Source organism: Rhododendron vialii, chromosome 3a (assembly GCF_030253575.1).
Source record: "Rhododendron vialii isolate Sample 1 chromosome 3a, ASM3025357v1".
Taxonomy (NCBI): Eukaryota; Viridiplantae; Streptophyta; class Magnoliopsida; order Ericales; family Ericaceae; genus Rhododendron; species Rhododendron vialii.
Window position 1 is genome coordinate 16769967 of NC_080559.1, and position 14486 is coordinate 16784452.

At 37.6% G+C, this 14486-nt stretch overlaps 1 protein-coding gene across 4 annotated transcripts; it reads left to right on the plus strand.

Annotated features, from left to right (window-relative positions):
* Positions 1–591: 591 nt before the first annotated feature.
* On the plus strand, positions 592–9726 carry LOC131318748 (uncharacterized). 4 transcript variants are annotated; one of them, XR_009197806.1, is made up of 7 exons: positions 592–910; positions 4773–4881; positions 6924–7054; positions 7144–7329; positions 7432–7578; positions 8686–8909; positions 9514–9726. XR_009197806.1 is itself a non-coding variant. In XM_058348703.1 (6 exons), the coding sequence occupies exons 1-6, from the start codon at positions 683–685 to the stop codon at positions 8803–8805; spliced, it is 921 nt and encodes a 306-aa protein (XP_058204686.1). In that variant the 5' UTR covers positions 592–682; the 3' UTR covers positions 8806–9134. The 4 variants fall into 4 exon arrangements, 2 of the variants coding, with proteins under 2 accessions (XP_058204686.1, XP_058204687.1); XR_009197805.1 differs by lacking the exon at positions 9514–9726 and adding an exon at positions 9202–9482; XM_058348703.1 differs by lacking the exon at positions 9514–9726 and having other exon boundaries at positions 8686–9134.
* The last annotated feature ends 4760 nt before the right edge of the window (positions 9727–14486 follow it).

Genomic DNA, 14486 nt, shown 5'->3' on the forward strand with positions numbered 1-14486 from the left:
AAAAACACATTTTGTGTAAAAACAAGTTTTCTATAAAAGAGTTTTGAAATTTCAAAAACAGATTTTTGAAAAACGCACTTTATTTACTTATAGTTATTTAAAATTTTTGAAAAATTTATTTTTTGTAAATTTATTTTTTGTAAAAAAAAAGTTTTTGAAAAAAACATAAAAAAAAAATCTAAAAGTTACAGTTTTGTAAAATTATTTTTTGAAAACATTGTTGAGAGAGAGAGAGAATGGAAGAGATAATGTTTTTGTGTAATGTTGGCGTACTTGATTGAGAGATAAAATTTGGTTATTGACAAAATATTGATAGCTTTGATTATTGAAGAGCCAAAATTTGATGAGTTGTTAAGAGGTTGCTAGGTTTGGTTATTCCAATGTAAGCACTTTTTTGATTCAACATTGCTAACTTTAACAATTTTTTATTTTGCTTATTTCACTGTGGATGCTCTTAGTCGAGGTGAGTACAAACTGACCCAAACATCCAATTATCGAAAACAATAAAAATTTAAGAAATGAAATGTGGGAGTGGGAACGTGGGACACCAGCCTGCCCCCACAATATAAACAGTAAGAATGTACAATCAGCTATTCGTTCGTTACACACAACACGACACAATCTCGAAAAACCGTTTCCCTTCTCTCTCTCTCTCTCTCTCTCGCTCTCTCTCTCTGAGTCCATGGACGAACAGAGCAAGTACTCGAGCGGACAGCTGGAGACGAGCAAATCTGAGCGAGCGGTGTGGCTAATGAAGTGCCCTCCCGTAGTCTCTCGCTCCCTTCAATGCCCTCCTCCATTGCCCTTTGACGCCGCCTCCTCCTCCTCCTCCATATCCTCTGGCCCCGTCGCAAAGGTCGTAGTCTCCATCGACCCCCTCCTCCCCATTGACGACCCCTCTTCTCGTCAGGTACAACCTTACAACCCCCTTCCTAACTCTTTCACCCTCCTTTTCTAGGGTTTTATGCAAGGGCGTCCTTCTTTTTTTGCATGCACTTGGTTTTCGACTGAAATGTCTGTTTTTCTATTATGGGTCTGAATGTCTATTTACGTGATCTTATTTAGTTGGTTTTTCAGAATGTTATGCTGATTGTTGAAAATTGGAGGCAAAAGGTGTTTCAAAATAGAGCTTCTCCGCTTTTTTAGGTTGTTTTAGGCCCATGATCCAAAATCGAAACTTGTGATAGAAGGAATTTGGCATAGTCTGTCATTAGTTACCGACTGTGGTACTTAAGCCAATAACAAAATACCAATTAAATACTATGTCTGTCCAAAGAAAAAAGGTTATTGCGAAGATTTGTTTGGTGTAATTCTTCCTTCTCAGAGGAACGGATTAGTTTCTGTCTCTGACCAATATGAATCGTAGCTGTTATTAATGGATGAATTAACCATTGTTATCAACAGGGGAAAAAGTAGAGAAAACCTAATCAGCGGTTATTGTGGAATCAAATTGGTTGCATTAGTCTTAGCGTCTTTTCTGCTGTCATAATTGATGAGGCAGGATTAAAGCTTTTATTTTCCGGAGTGGATGTATCCATACCCATTTTAGGGACAAAGTTGAGTGTAAGCGAGATAGTGTTGGGAAATTTTCGCTCCACTCCCACCCACAATATAGCGCACACAAAAAAAGGAAATATCACAAGAGAAAAGGAACTCGAGAATATACGTGGTTCGGCCTCAATGCCTACTCCACTGGTGAAAGAGAGTAATACACTATAACAATGAAGAGTACAATGGTGAGATACAAATGCACTCCCACTTGGTATTTTTCCCACACCCCTTTTCCTCACTGTTTTTCTATTCTCAAACACACTCCTAATTTTTCTTTTCATATGCAGATATAGATGAAACACATGCACTGCCTTTTTAAATATATACAGCCCAACCTCCTTGGATGCCAAAGAACAACAGCCACCTACGCCAATTCAAGTAGAATTCCATTTGCCAAGAACCCTTTAGAATTCCGAAGAGCTACCATGCCAATTGTGGTGCAGCGCTTTCTCCGATTGAACCTTCTTGGATGGTGGCTAGGTTGGTGTATCTTGAGCGTGGTAAAGACTTGCACACTTAGCACCCGCGTTACTGCCAAACCCGGATCGTGGGGAGTCCGGGATAGGCACTCCGACGGTCAAGTTAGAAAGAGGGAATGGAAGCTTTAGGATGTGTTTAGGGTTTTGGAGAGAGAATGCATTACTTTTTTCTGAAGGTAGAGTACTCCTTTTATTGGCAAAGATAACTTGGAACCCAACCCATGCGTATATACCACGCGCTCGGTGATTGGTGCCCACTTGGTTCACTAAGTCAGGCCTGCAGTCAAAAGCCTATCACGAGCTCTACACTCTGTTTGTTCACTAGGGGGAACAGTGTCACGCCACCTTCCAACCACCTGTTGGCTTCACGCTGTCATGTCACCTGCCACACCTACCCGACTCTACCTGACTTCCTTTCCAAGTCAAGGGGCAGGGGTGGCTCGTTGGTTGACGATTCTGCTGATCGATATAGCCCGGCTACATTCGGGCTTCTCTCGTGTTACCGATTGGTCCGGCGAAACGTTGCCGAATAGAAAGATATATTCGAGAACGGCTAACCCACACCTTGGTCCCTGGTTCTTACCTCTGCCAGGGGTACTTGGCCCTGCAGGACGGGTCCGGAAAAGGTACAACGAGCACTGTGCACTGCCGGTCCATCCAACCCTTATGACCATGGGTTTGACTGGTCTTTAGCGTGACGTGTCCATCCCATGGGCCACTTTGCCGAGCCATGCCCACCACACCAATTATTAAAGCACCCAACCAAGCAAATACCCATGCAGCGAAAAGATCCAAACCACCATTGGGCAATGGGTGAGCATTTACCAAATATGAGCCACGTCATCCCAAGGCCATTTCCATCTAACCCAAAAATATTTTGACCCACATGAACAAAAAATACCAACAGATGGTTGTTCTGTGCTTCTTTTACATTTCTTTGTGTGCACAACTCCAAAAAGCAAAAAAAAAATATTGGGGGGCCAGAACCAGATTAAAGTTTCTTTCTTTAAAATAAAACATATTAGTGCTTGAAGTACAGGAGTAGATATACCGCTTGTAAAAATGGGCATCCTTTTAGGATGCTTTGTGGCCGTTTTTTTTTGAAGGAATGGCAATTCTGAGACTTCTCGGTTATTCATTATTAGTTAGACCCGTGATTAAAGATGGCAAATCTGGCAAGATTCCAGATGTCATTGGTGAAGTTAGCTACATAGATTGGAAGTATGTGTACTACTTATTAAAATTAAGCAGACACCTACTGTAGGAATCATCTCCTGTTGGGCGTTCCTCTGTATGTTGAAGGAATGAAGTCAGAGAAATCTTCGTCCTTGTTGTAATTCAATTTTCAGGAAAAGAGAAAAAAAGTAGAAAAAGAAGGCAAGGAGACTGAACAGTGAACCCTTAAATGGATTTCTGTGGATCAGATTCTGGAGTTTGTGAGGGTTAGGTACCCAACTTTGTCCTACAAAAGAACACCTTCTCTGTTCTTTCTTGGAAGGATTTAGTTTTTAAAGACGATATTTCTGGCTCTCAACGTCCCTCGTCCTTTTTTCCATTTGCTGGGTTGATTGATTTCTTAGAAAGTTTCTTCAAGAAAATTGTAGAAAGCGATTGTGTGAAGAATTGACGGTCATTTTAGCACAACTATCCACCTATGCTATGCATAGGCTGACTGGGTGGCTGGCTGATGTTGGATCTTTCATTGGCTTGGGTTGGTGAATATACATTGATGTTGAGTCGCTGATACTCAAAAAATTTAGATCCACTGTGAATCTTAGATCAGCATGGAAGTTAGGACATGAAATATTGCATTCATTTGATGTTGATTGACCATTTTGTCCTCTGTCACCATACATGAACTAGAGCAACAACAATCCTATGGGCTTCATTCTGTCTTGAAGGAAGTATTAGTCTCATGAATTGTTTGTGAAGGTGTATTGCATCCATGATCCAGAATTAAAAATGGGAATATGGACCATTTTAGACGTGCTAGGAGTTTGGGAATTAAGGATTTTTCAAGGTAATAGAAGACTTTCAAAGCTATTGTATCTGATAAGATAGTTTTGGTTTTGTTGTTGGCTTGACTCTAGTCAATCCACTTTAGACTTCTCAAATCATTCAACTTCGTTGTACAAACATGGAGAACTAGTTTTTAAATGAAATTGTTTTGTTGTAATTTGAATATTAAGGGCATTTATTGTCTGTTCATGATTTAACCAATAGTTTCTTAAACTATGCAAATGGTTGAAGGTTCAAAGAATGGTGTTTGTAGAGTCCTTTAGTACATATGGAGAACACTAAGATACTAAGAGATCAAAGGTGGGCGAGGTGATGGTAGAGGCAACCGAGAGAAAGAGAGAGTGTGGCATGACCAAAGTGCTACATGGTCTTTGGTGGAACTTGATTCCAAAAACTACCTATTGAAGCGAGGATGCCCGCCTGCTTATATACTAGACCTCACTTTTGTACTTAAGCAATGTGGGACTTCATTCACAACCTCCTTCACATGCAACATGCTATCTTTGCATCACGTACTTGATACTCTTAATTGATAACATGTTAGATCAATAATTGTCTTCAACACTTAAGCTCTTAGTAAATGGGATTGGGCCCAACAATTTTTCATTTGTCAATCTTAACAGGTCAGTGAGGTGGATTGGAGTTTTTTCTTTGCATATCTGTCCTCTTTGCTATCAATATTTTATTTGTCCGATTTTCATGCATTGTTTACATGATGATCAGTTCACGATGGAACTGGCGGCCACTGAATCTGGAAATTTACCCAAATGTTACTCTATGGATATGTCTACAGATTTCGTCCCAATGTCCGTGTTTTCTGAGTCATCCCAAGGTGAGTACACAATTCTGTTGCCTTCTTTGGTGACATAAATGATACAGATATTTTCATTTGGGTGGTCAAGTTTTCACTTATGAGCTGCTGATGAATTCCCTTTTTTGCATTATTATATCTCTGCCTCTGTTTAAATGATTTTTTCGTTGTGGAATTCGAGATGGGATGTTTTATGGCTTAACATTCTTGCCTGAGAATGCAGATAAAAAAAAAAAAAAAAACCTTGCCTGAGAATTGTTCTGCTACTTCATGATATTGCTACTTGTTGATAACTAGCTTTTGAATTCCAATAATTATCTGTCTATCCAGATGTTAGAATCAACCCCAAAAATATTTGGGGAAAACCCTTCACAATTCATGGGTAAATTTGAAAATTGTCCGTGTTAAAAAATTGATGTGTGCTTTTAAAGCATGAAATTGGACAGAGTGTCTAGGTCATCCAAGAGGGTCTAGGTTTCTTCCTCTGCAAGGGTCTTCTTCTTTAGAGCATGATGATTTGTGTAATACAAGTGTTTTTGCTGCTTGTTGAAATTCTAGATGACAGCCTACAATCGTTTTCTCCCTTTTTTCATTGATAAAGTCCATATTGGAATTTACATTTGGCCTCAACTAGTTAGGATGTGTTTCTTTCACAGATCCCTGATGAATGTGCATGTTTACAAATATGACCAGCGATGCTTTACGGGCGGAGTTTTGACCTATCTCGAAGCAACAAGTGAATAAGATTAGTATTGCTGAAATTAGGATGTTGAGATGGATGTGTGGTAAGACTAGGAGAGATAGAATTAGAAACGAAACTATTTGGGAGATGGTAGGAGTTGTACGGTTGTACCTATACAGGGTAAGTTGGGAGAAAATATATTAAGGTGGTTTGGACATATGTACAATAGAATTGCAGACGCAGTAGTTATGAAGAGTGACATTGTAGTAGTGGATAGTAGGGCTAGGGGAAGAGGAAGACCTAAACAAACTTTGGATGCCGTGATACGGAGGGATTTGGTCTTACTAAATCGAAGTGAACAGATAGCCCTGCCTCAAGGGAAAAATAGGATTCATGTAGCCGACCCCAATTGATTAGGACACAAGACTCAGTTTGGTTTGGTTAGAATACTAAGAACTGTATTTACCAGTGGACTTTAAAGGAGACTCTTGAAGTTTTGGTAGTGGCAGCAACGGGATCCCCTGGAAAAGTAAACAGACTTGTAAAATAATGGGCTCTAGAGAGAGTGTTTTTTTCAACATTTGTATTGTATGCATGTTTTTGAATTGATATGATAAAGAATCTAAAAGAGGGTGCCTCCATTTGCACATCATCTGTGTGCACTTACGATTATTTACCTAACTTCAGAAGCAATGAGACAATAGAAATGTACCAAATAGCTCACTCAATATATTGACATGAATGTCCAGAAAAACTTTTCGGAAAAGCCACTCAACCTGATAGTCCCTAGATTTAAAGTTGATGTCTGCTACTTCTGCCAAATATTGACTGCCGTTTTCATTTGGCTGGAGAAAAATAGAACTCTCATATCAGTAGACTCAGTACTTGTCTACTTGACTGTACAACTTACTAATGCAAGTTCTCTTTTTGTGTATGGGTTCCATACCTCTTAGATTGAAGCTTTGGTGATTTTTAAATTGATATGAGAAAGATTGTGCTTGTGGGCATATCCATTTATCCCTAATGCAGTGTGCTGAACCAAAACGTTGATTATTTCTCCCAAGATCTTCTAGTTTCTCCAAGATGTTTATCAAACTCTAAGATGCAGTGAACTCATAGAATATGGATAGCATTCATATTTTTGTGTTGGGTATGTGATTTTTTACTTGCCGGTGTGCATGATTGTTGAGATTGAAGATTTATTGATGATTCATTCAGAATCAGGTTAGGAATGAATGTATGGATGCATTCATCCACAGGATCAATTTCTTTAATTTGCTTAACTGCGCTCAATGTTGGGTTGTTCTGAGATATTTGTCTTTTTTCTTAGGACTGTTGGCCTAACTTGTCCCACATGGATGACGATTATTCTATGTTGTAGGAAAACTTTCTGTTGAGGGGAAAATATATCACAAATTTGACATGAAACCTCATAACGAAAACATCGAGCAGTACGGGAAACTTTGCCGTGAAAGGACAAAGAAGTATATGACAAAAAATAGACAGATACAGGTGTCCTTGTATAACTTTTCCGGTTTGTGTACTACGTATATGGAGTCTAGTTTCTTCTTCCAGTCCTAATTTTTTGAATCCTCTTTCAGGTGATTGACAATGATAATGGAACACGTATGCTGCCCCTGCCAGGGATGATTGGTTTGAAGGCCTCTGGACCCAGTGTACTTATTCCAAGTTATCCTTTTAAAAATTTTGGCAATCTTTTCATGATTCCTTCGTTTCTTACTTGTGGCCCTGTGGGTATACTTTTGGCCCACTGGACAGCGGCATGGGTTGAGTAGATTGGCCTTCTTTTTCTTCGTTCTTGTATGCATATAGGGTGAATATCTAAATTCTTACCATCTATCCTTACGGTGTCTTCTCTTTTCTTCTAGGATAAAAAGAAAGTACCAGCAAAGGGGTCAGACATGAAAAGAACCAGAAGGGACCGTGGAGAGATGGAAGAGATTATGTTTAAGCTTTTTGAGAGGCAACCAAACTGGACCTTGAAACAACTGCTTCATGAGACAGACCAACCTGAAGTATGTTACTTGATTTTTTGGATTTTTTTGGCTCTTTTCTTCCCTGGATTACTCATGGAGTTTCACTTCTCTAATCACAATTGCATTCTTCCAATGTCGTCTATAAGTCTGCCAAGATTTACAGCACAATACGCTATTGGTATCAGAACTTGAACCCCATATATCTTAGACACATCCCAGTACTTCTAGTTACAATCGAAAAGTTAATATGCTGGTGTATATTACCTTGGGAATGGCATCTTGTAGTAAGAATAATTGCTGATGTAGGATGCATAAAGATAACAATACCATTACTTAAAGCATCCAACTCAAAATCAATTGGCAATGAGTAAAGAGGCCGCCCCAGGCTCATATACTAGTTCTTGGAGAAGATAATTAACTGATGTGAGACAAACTCTAACACTCCGCGCACGTGCGACCCCCTGCTTGCACGTGGAGAGGTCAACAAACAATCCATAACACATGGATCCCAACAAATAACGATGCACTTAAGGCACAAACAAAGGAAAAAAAAAATTTTGAAACCCTAACTCTGATACCATGTTAAAGCATCCAACTGAAAATCAGTTGGCAATGAGTGGAGAGGCCACCCATATACTAGTTTGTGGATGAAATAATTAACCGATGTGAGACAAACTCCAACAATTACGTTTTTTTAAGACTTTTAAAGACCTTGACAAAATGAAACTAGTTTTGGTATTTTTTTTGGGTGTGATTTGATGGTTTTCTTTAAGTACAACATCTTTCAATCTGAATGATGTTTCCCTTTTCCAATTCTTGCTATTTTTAGGTCATGGATTTGTGGAGGGGTTTACCATGGGAATGCAAACTAATAGGGATATTTATTCTTCATTCATTTCATTATTTTCTTAACTTTTCTTTCCCTCAAATCAATTCCTATACAAATCTAAAGATAACAAAACCTCCAGGTAGTGAATAAAATTTGTAAGTTAATTCAGAGGATAGCGAGAAATCCAGAAATCACCCTGGTCTTTATCGTCAAAGTATCATAGTTATAGAATGAAAAATCCATTATTATGCAGCTGTGTGTTTTGATCTGATATCTAAACAATCAAAAATTTATGCTCTCACTTGGTTTCTTTGCAGCAATTTCTGAAAGATTTGCTCAAAGATCTTTGTGTTTACAACAACAAGGGCATTCATCAAGGTACTTACGAGCTCAAGCCAGAATACAAGAAATCTGTGGGGGAGCCAGAATCCGTCTAGCTGCTACGATGTCCAACTCCTAATCGAAGGATCTCATGTGTTGATCACACAGTCCTTATTCTGTATCTTAGCTGATTCTGCTCTCTCTTTGGACATAATTCAAGGTAATGCACAGTCTCAGTGCATGGGAAGTGGCTGACCAGAAAGACATGGAGCTTCTTTGCTGATCTAGCTTAGTTTAGGATTTCCTTCACTGCTGCATAAGAAGAGTCCTTTTGTTTCTTTGCTAATCATGCAGTTTTTTGTCTATATGTTGGTTTTTTAAAAACAAGGTTTTTGAACTTATTGTCAACATAATGAAAAAGGTTCAATGCTTTGTTTTGAGGATATTCATGTTGCAATTAATAGTAGGCCACTGGCTTTTTGTAACTATGTTCTTGGTGGGGTTGGAATCAGGCTATGGCTCACTCCTGTTTTGAAAGAGCCCTTCCCGATCCCTGTTGCCGAACCTATTTGGTCTCATCTTGTGCGGGTCCTCAGGAGTCGGACTTTGTTGGTCATGTCTAGTTGTCTACTCGTCTAGGAAGGAATTTGATGTACTCGTTTCCCTCTCGTAAGCAGGTGTCAATTTGGGGTTCTAAATGATTTTTACGTGTACATTAATCCATTTTTTGTTTTGTTACTTCTCAGGACAACAGTTTGGTTTTTTATTCTCGCTTCTTGTATTTTTCTGATCATTTGTGTTCTGTGGAAAACTTCTTTTGATAGGGCCACGCTGCGACATTCATGAGCACTATATTTCTTGTTCATGAAGCCTACAGAGTTCTACTTGATTGGTAACGTTTATGGAATTTGTGAAAGGATTGCTTCATTTAAAGAAGCTAGACGGAAAACCCCTAGCATTCTTTTCTTATCTCTTCTATCTTCTGGTCTTTGGAGGTTTATGTGGCAGTTATTGTTGGGAATGCCTTCAGTTATTTTGTCCCACATTGGTTAACTATTTTGTTCCGGTTTTTTGTACCCTATTATAAATAAAGGATTTGGGGGACTTTTAGGGAAATAAATAATCCCTTATTTCTCCTCTCATATTGTGGTCTTTTTAGAGTTACGGATTACACCTGGCTCTTTTATTTCTTCTCCACGTTTGATAGTGAATCCTCTCTCTCATCGCCTGTTATATCTTGTGTCTTGTGTGATTTCTTGTTTGTTTTCTTTTCTCGTTCTAAGCTTGCACTCATAATGTTTGTTATAACAAACTGGTATCAGAGCTTCAAGTTGCAAAACTAGGGTTTCGTTTTTGGTTGTAGTTATGGATTGGTGGCTTGATTTGAGATTGCGAAGTTCGATAGGCAAAGCAGCAGTTTCAGTCTTATTTTTTTTTCTTATTTTTTTGTTGGGTAAATCAGCTTGAAATAGAAAAGAAGCTGAACGAATATACAAGCTACAAGGGACATATCACAAGAGGAAAAGAAAAGAACAAAAGAAAATTAACAAAGCCTAGGCCAAATGGCTACATATTACGAGTTGAACCTATAAACGAAAGTTTCAAACCCATCTAGAAGAGGGGAAGGAAACAAACGACAAAATGGTTACAACTGAATAACAATTTAACATAGACTAAGATCACAAGGTAAAAACAATATGTAGACCATGCAACTAAATAATGGCCATTTGGAGAATTGGACACCTGGAAAATTGGCAATCGGAGATTCACACATTTAGCATACTAACTGGCCACTTGATTTGGGTCAATTAAGGAGGCAATAAACAGCATTGTGATTTCTTGCTCCTAATAGAATAGAAGGTCTTCAGTCAAGCTTCTCAAACAACCAAGCCACCTAATGAAAACAAGGTCAACTGTGGAAAGCCAAGATGAGGAAAACGAATGAATCTAAGGGACATCCCCAAAAGATAGGCAATAAGGATAATAATGAGGTCAGCCCTTAAACAGACGAACACTGGAAATTCAGGGCATCTCTAGGGGTACATCAATTTGTCACACCTCAACCACATCCCTAGGGGAACAAATGCGTGAGGCAATTGCCAACAGCAAAGAGTAATCAAAGGACACCAATACCGAACTGCATATATGACAATAACATGCCCATATGCATGTTATTACTGAATAGCAAAACCTTTAGGTAGTAGCTTCGCCAAACATGTAAGAACCAAGGCAATACCACCAGGAATAATAAATACCATGCCAAATTATATCCTTTCAACCAATCTAATGGAACAAAAAAACGAGCAACATGTCTTGAGTTGGTATTAAAGATCCCACCTACAAAACACCCTCGAGATCTAACCGTCCTTTCTATTTTTCACCCTAGAAATAAAGGTTCTACCAACTCCCTCCGCTAACCTCACAAAATGCCCCCACTAGATATTATCTCCTCTCAAAAGAAAAGGGATACAATCACTCAGGTCACGGGCAACACCTTTATGTACTACAACTGAAAGAATATAATAACAGTTACCCCCAAATGGGGTAAACTGCCTTCAATGTAGCCAGCACAATCAGAACATTATTTAAGACCACACTACTTGAGCCTATGAGATTAAGATATATACCTGCTATATAGTAGTGATAGCAGCACACTGTCTGAAAATTTGATCACAAATGGCAGTACAGAACTAGCAAAGAACCAACAACCTGCTAGGATAGAATACACCGCGCAACATACACTCATTTGCACTATTTGCTTGCAATGCCACCAACACCGATGTACCAGCCAAGGTAAATCAACTTGAAATAGAAAAGAGACTAACTGAATGTACAACCTATAAGGGGCATATTCCAGGAGGAAAAAGAAAAAGAAAAGAAGAACAAAAGAAAATTGACAAAGCCTAGGCCAGATGGCTACATATTGCTAGCTGAATCTATACACGAAAGTATCAAATCCATCTAGAAGAGGGGAAGGAAACAAAAGACAAAATGGTTATAATTGAATAACAATTTAACATAGACGAAGTAAAAGCAATCTGTAGACCAGGCAACTAAATAATGGCCATTTGGAGAATTGGACACCTGAAAAATTGGCAATTGGAGCAGCATTGTGACTTCATTCTCCTAATAGAATAGAAGGTCTTTAGTCAAGCTTCTCAAACAATCAAACCACCCAATGAAAACAAGGTCAATTGTGGAAAAAACTCAAGGAGAAGAAGAAAAAAAAAAACCAGAAAGAGGGTAAAGTAATTGCTGGAATTGTTGAAAGTTCAAATGAGTAAGATATTGTGTTATCAGTTACAACAGGTGATTCTCGCTCTAATATCAAGTGGATTCTGGATTCTAGATGTTCACACCATATGTGTTCGCATAGGGAGTGGTTTTCAACTTCTGAGGCGGTCAATTGTGGTACAGTTTTGATGAGCTATAACATGGCCCGTAAGATTGTTGGTTTTGAAACGATTCAGCTTAGGATGCATGACAGTATTGTTAGGACTTTATCTGAGATTCGACATGTTCTGAATTTGAAGAAAAATCTTATCTTTCGGGGTACTTTTGATTCTCATGGTTGCAAATTTCTCGGTGAATGTGGAGTTTTGAAGTCTCGAAGTGTGTATTGGTACTGATAAAGGGCCAAAAGCATGGTAACCTCTATACACTCCAGGACAGTACAGTTTCGGTGCTGCAGCAATGGTTGCTTCATCAAAGGTTTTAGATCTAAACTTGACTCGTTTGTAGCATATGCACCTCGGGCATATTGTTGTGAAAACTTTAATCTATTCGCAAGTGCACGAATCGTACTATAGTATAGTTTAGCAAGTGCGAGGTCGAACCCAATGGATTATTATGGATGAAACGCAGTTGAACAACTCTAATAATCTAAAATTCAAGTTTCTAATCTAGTTCAACAATATTTTGTTTGGGTTGAGAAAAATAAGTTTGCAAGATTAAAAGTACTTAAAGTGATGATAAAAATACTAAGGCATTAGAATCCATTACATGTATCATATCTATAATATTTATGTTTCTCAATTCTCCAATTGCTCTACGTAATAAGTTGGCGGCTAAGCTCTTTTATTGTGAAAAATATACAAGACAACTCTTTTTCTTAACTTTTATTATTTTAGTTTTTCTTTTGCCCAACAAATGTATAAAATCAAAATATTCATTAAATCCATCTAAAATCAAAATATTTATCACCAGAATACGTTCCCGCTAACAAGCGCCCCTAGGGCATAAGTTTAGTGTATTAGTTTAGTAACCATAAATGATGTGCTTATCCTAATATGCTTTGTATTGATTGTCTTCTCATGAGTAATGCTAATGATCAATCTTGTATTTACTACACTCGACACTAATGGTTTAATCAACAACAATATTAGTTTGGGATAATAAACAACCTTAAATGCATGTGATTGAAATTAGGAGTAGTTTCTAGTAGTACCCCTATACTCATATAATTTGTTCAGTTCTAATTTTTTAAAGGAAGATAAACTAAAATAAAATAGAGAAAAACAAAAACAAGCAATCTATAATTAGAGAATAGGATATTTTCAGAGAGAGAGAGAGAGAGAGAGAGAGAGAGAGAGAGAGAGAGAGATGAGCGCTACCCCTTATCATCCTCCTCAACCTTACAAAATGGATTTTTTTTTGTTCTTATTCAATTTTTTTTTTGGCATTTTTTAGTTTTTTTGTTTAATTTTTTGTGGATTATTATGTCATCTTGACAAGAGAAATCTAAAAACTCTAAAATTACTATCGAAACTCTTTTTTTTTAATAAAAATAAAAACAAGCCAATGAGCAGCTTATTTTCGTCTTTATTAAAAAAAAGATCGGGTTTTGATGTTAATGTTTTACTTTATAGATTCCTCTCATCATAACAAAGTAATAATTCACAAAAAAATTGATGCAAAACTTACACTACGGAAAAAAATTGAACAAGGACAAAAAAAAGTAATCCATCCAGATCATTTGGCCAAAATAGGCCAAACAAGTAAGGAGCTCAATAAAAAAACAAACCCATTAAAGAACAAATTGTTAAAAACAAATGCCCACCAATACTATCCCGTTCTTATTTATCCAAGAAAATTTCATTCATTTATTATGTGGATATGTGAATATATAGCAAACATAAAACCTTGAGTTTAATTTTTGAAACAAAAAACAGGGGTAGATTTGTCACTATCACCAATTGATACAACTACATTTAATACAAGTAGTTGGAAAACTCATTTATTAATAGAGGACTCTACAGGAAAAGAAATTATTACAATACAACTGTACAACTGTGGAAATAATTGACAAGCCAACTTTTCCACCGAAACTTACCCTATAATTGAGTAACTTTGAAAATACTCCATTATTGAGCTTTCAAGTAACGCTTATAATGTACTCTATTATTGAGCAAAATTTGATTTGAAGCTAAGCAACCATTATTGAAACTCATTTACCAATGCAATTAATTATCTTTACAAGTTAAAATGGTGTTTACAACTCATTTAATATGTTTTTCCTTGTGCCACAGGGCAACCGTTTTATCCCAACAATGCGCAGAAAACCCACGTTTCCTGATTCCCTCCATGCCGTTTGAAAAATTATTCCATACTTCATGCACACTTGCAACCAGGAGGAATTATCTAGTGTTTCTCGGGTGATGGCTACTTCTTCTTCCATTTCGTTTCATACTTCATGCACACATGCCCCTCCGTTCATTTTTAAGTGTCTTGTTTCGTAACTCCAATTTATTAAAAAGACATCATCATTATACCTTTCACATCAACTTTTTCCTCCACT

Excerpts from the sequence above, each read along its gene's own strand:
- LOC131318748 (XM_058348703.1), top strand. The coding sequence starts at position 683 with ATGGACGAACAGAGCAAGTACTCGAGCGGACAGCTGGAGACGAGCAAA. Across the intron at positions 4,882-6,923 it reads GTTTTCTGAGTCATCCCAAG|GAAAACTTTCTGTTGAGGGG; the intron begins GTGAGTACACAA and ends TCTATGTTGTAG. Across the intron at positions 7,055-7,143 it reads CAAAAAATAGACAGATACAG|GTGATTGACAATGATAATGG; the intron begins GTGTCCTTGTAT and ends ATCCTCTTTCAG.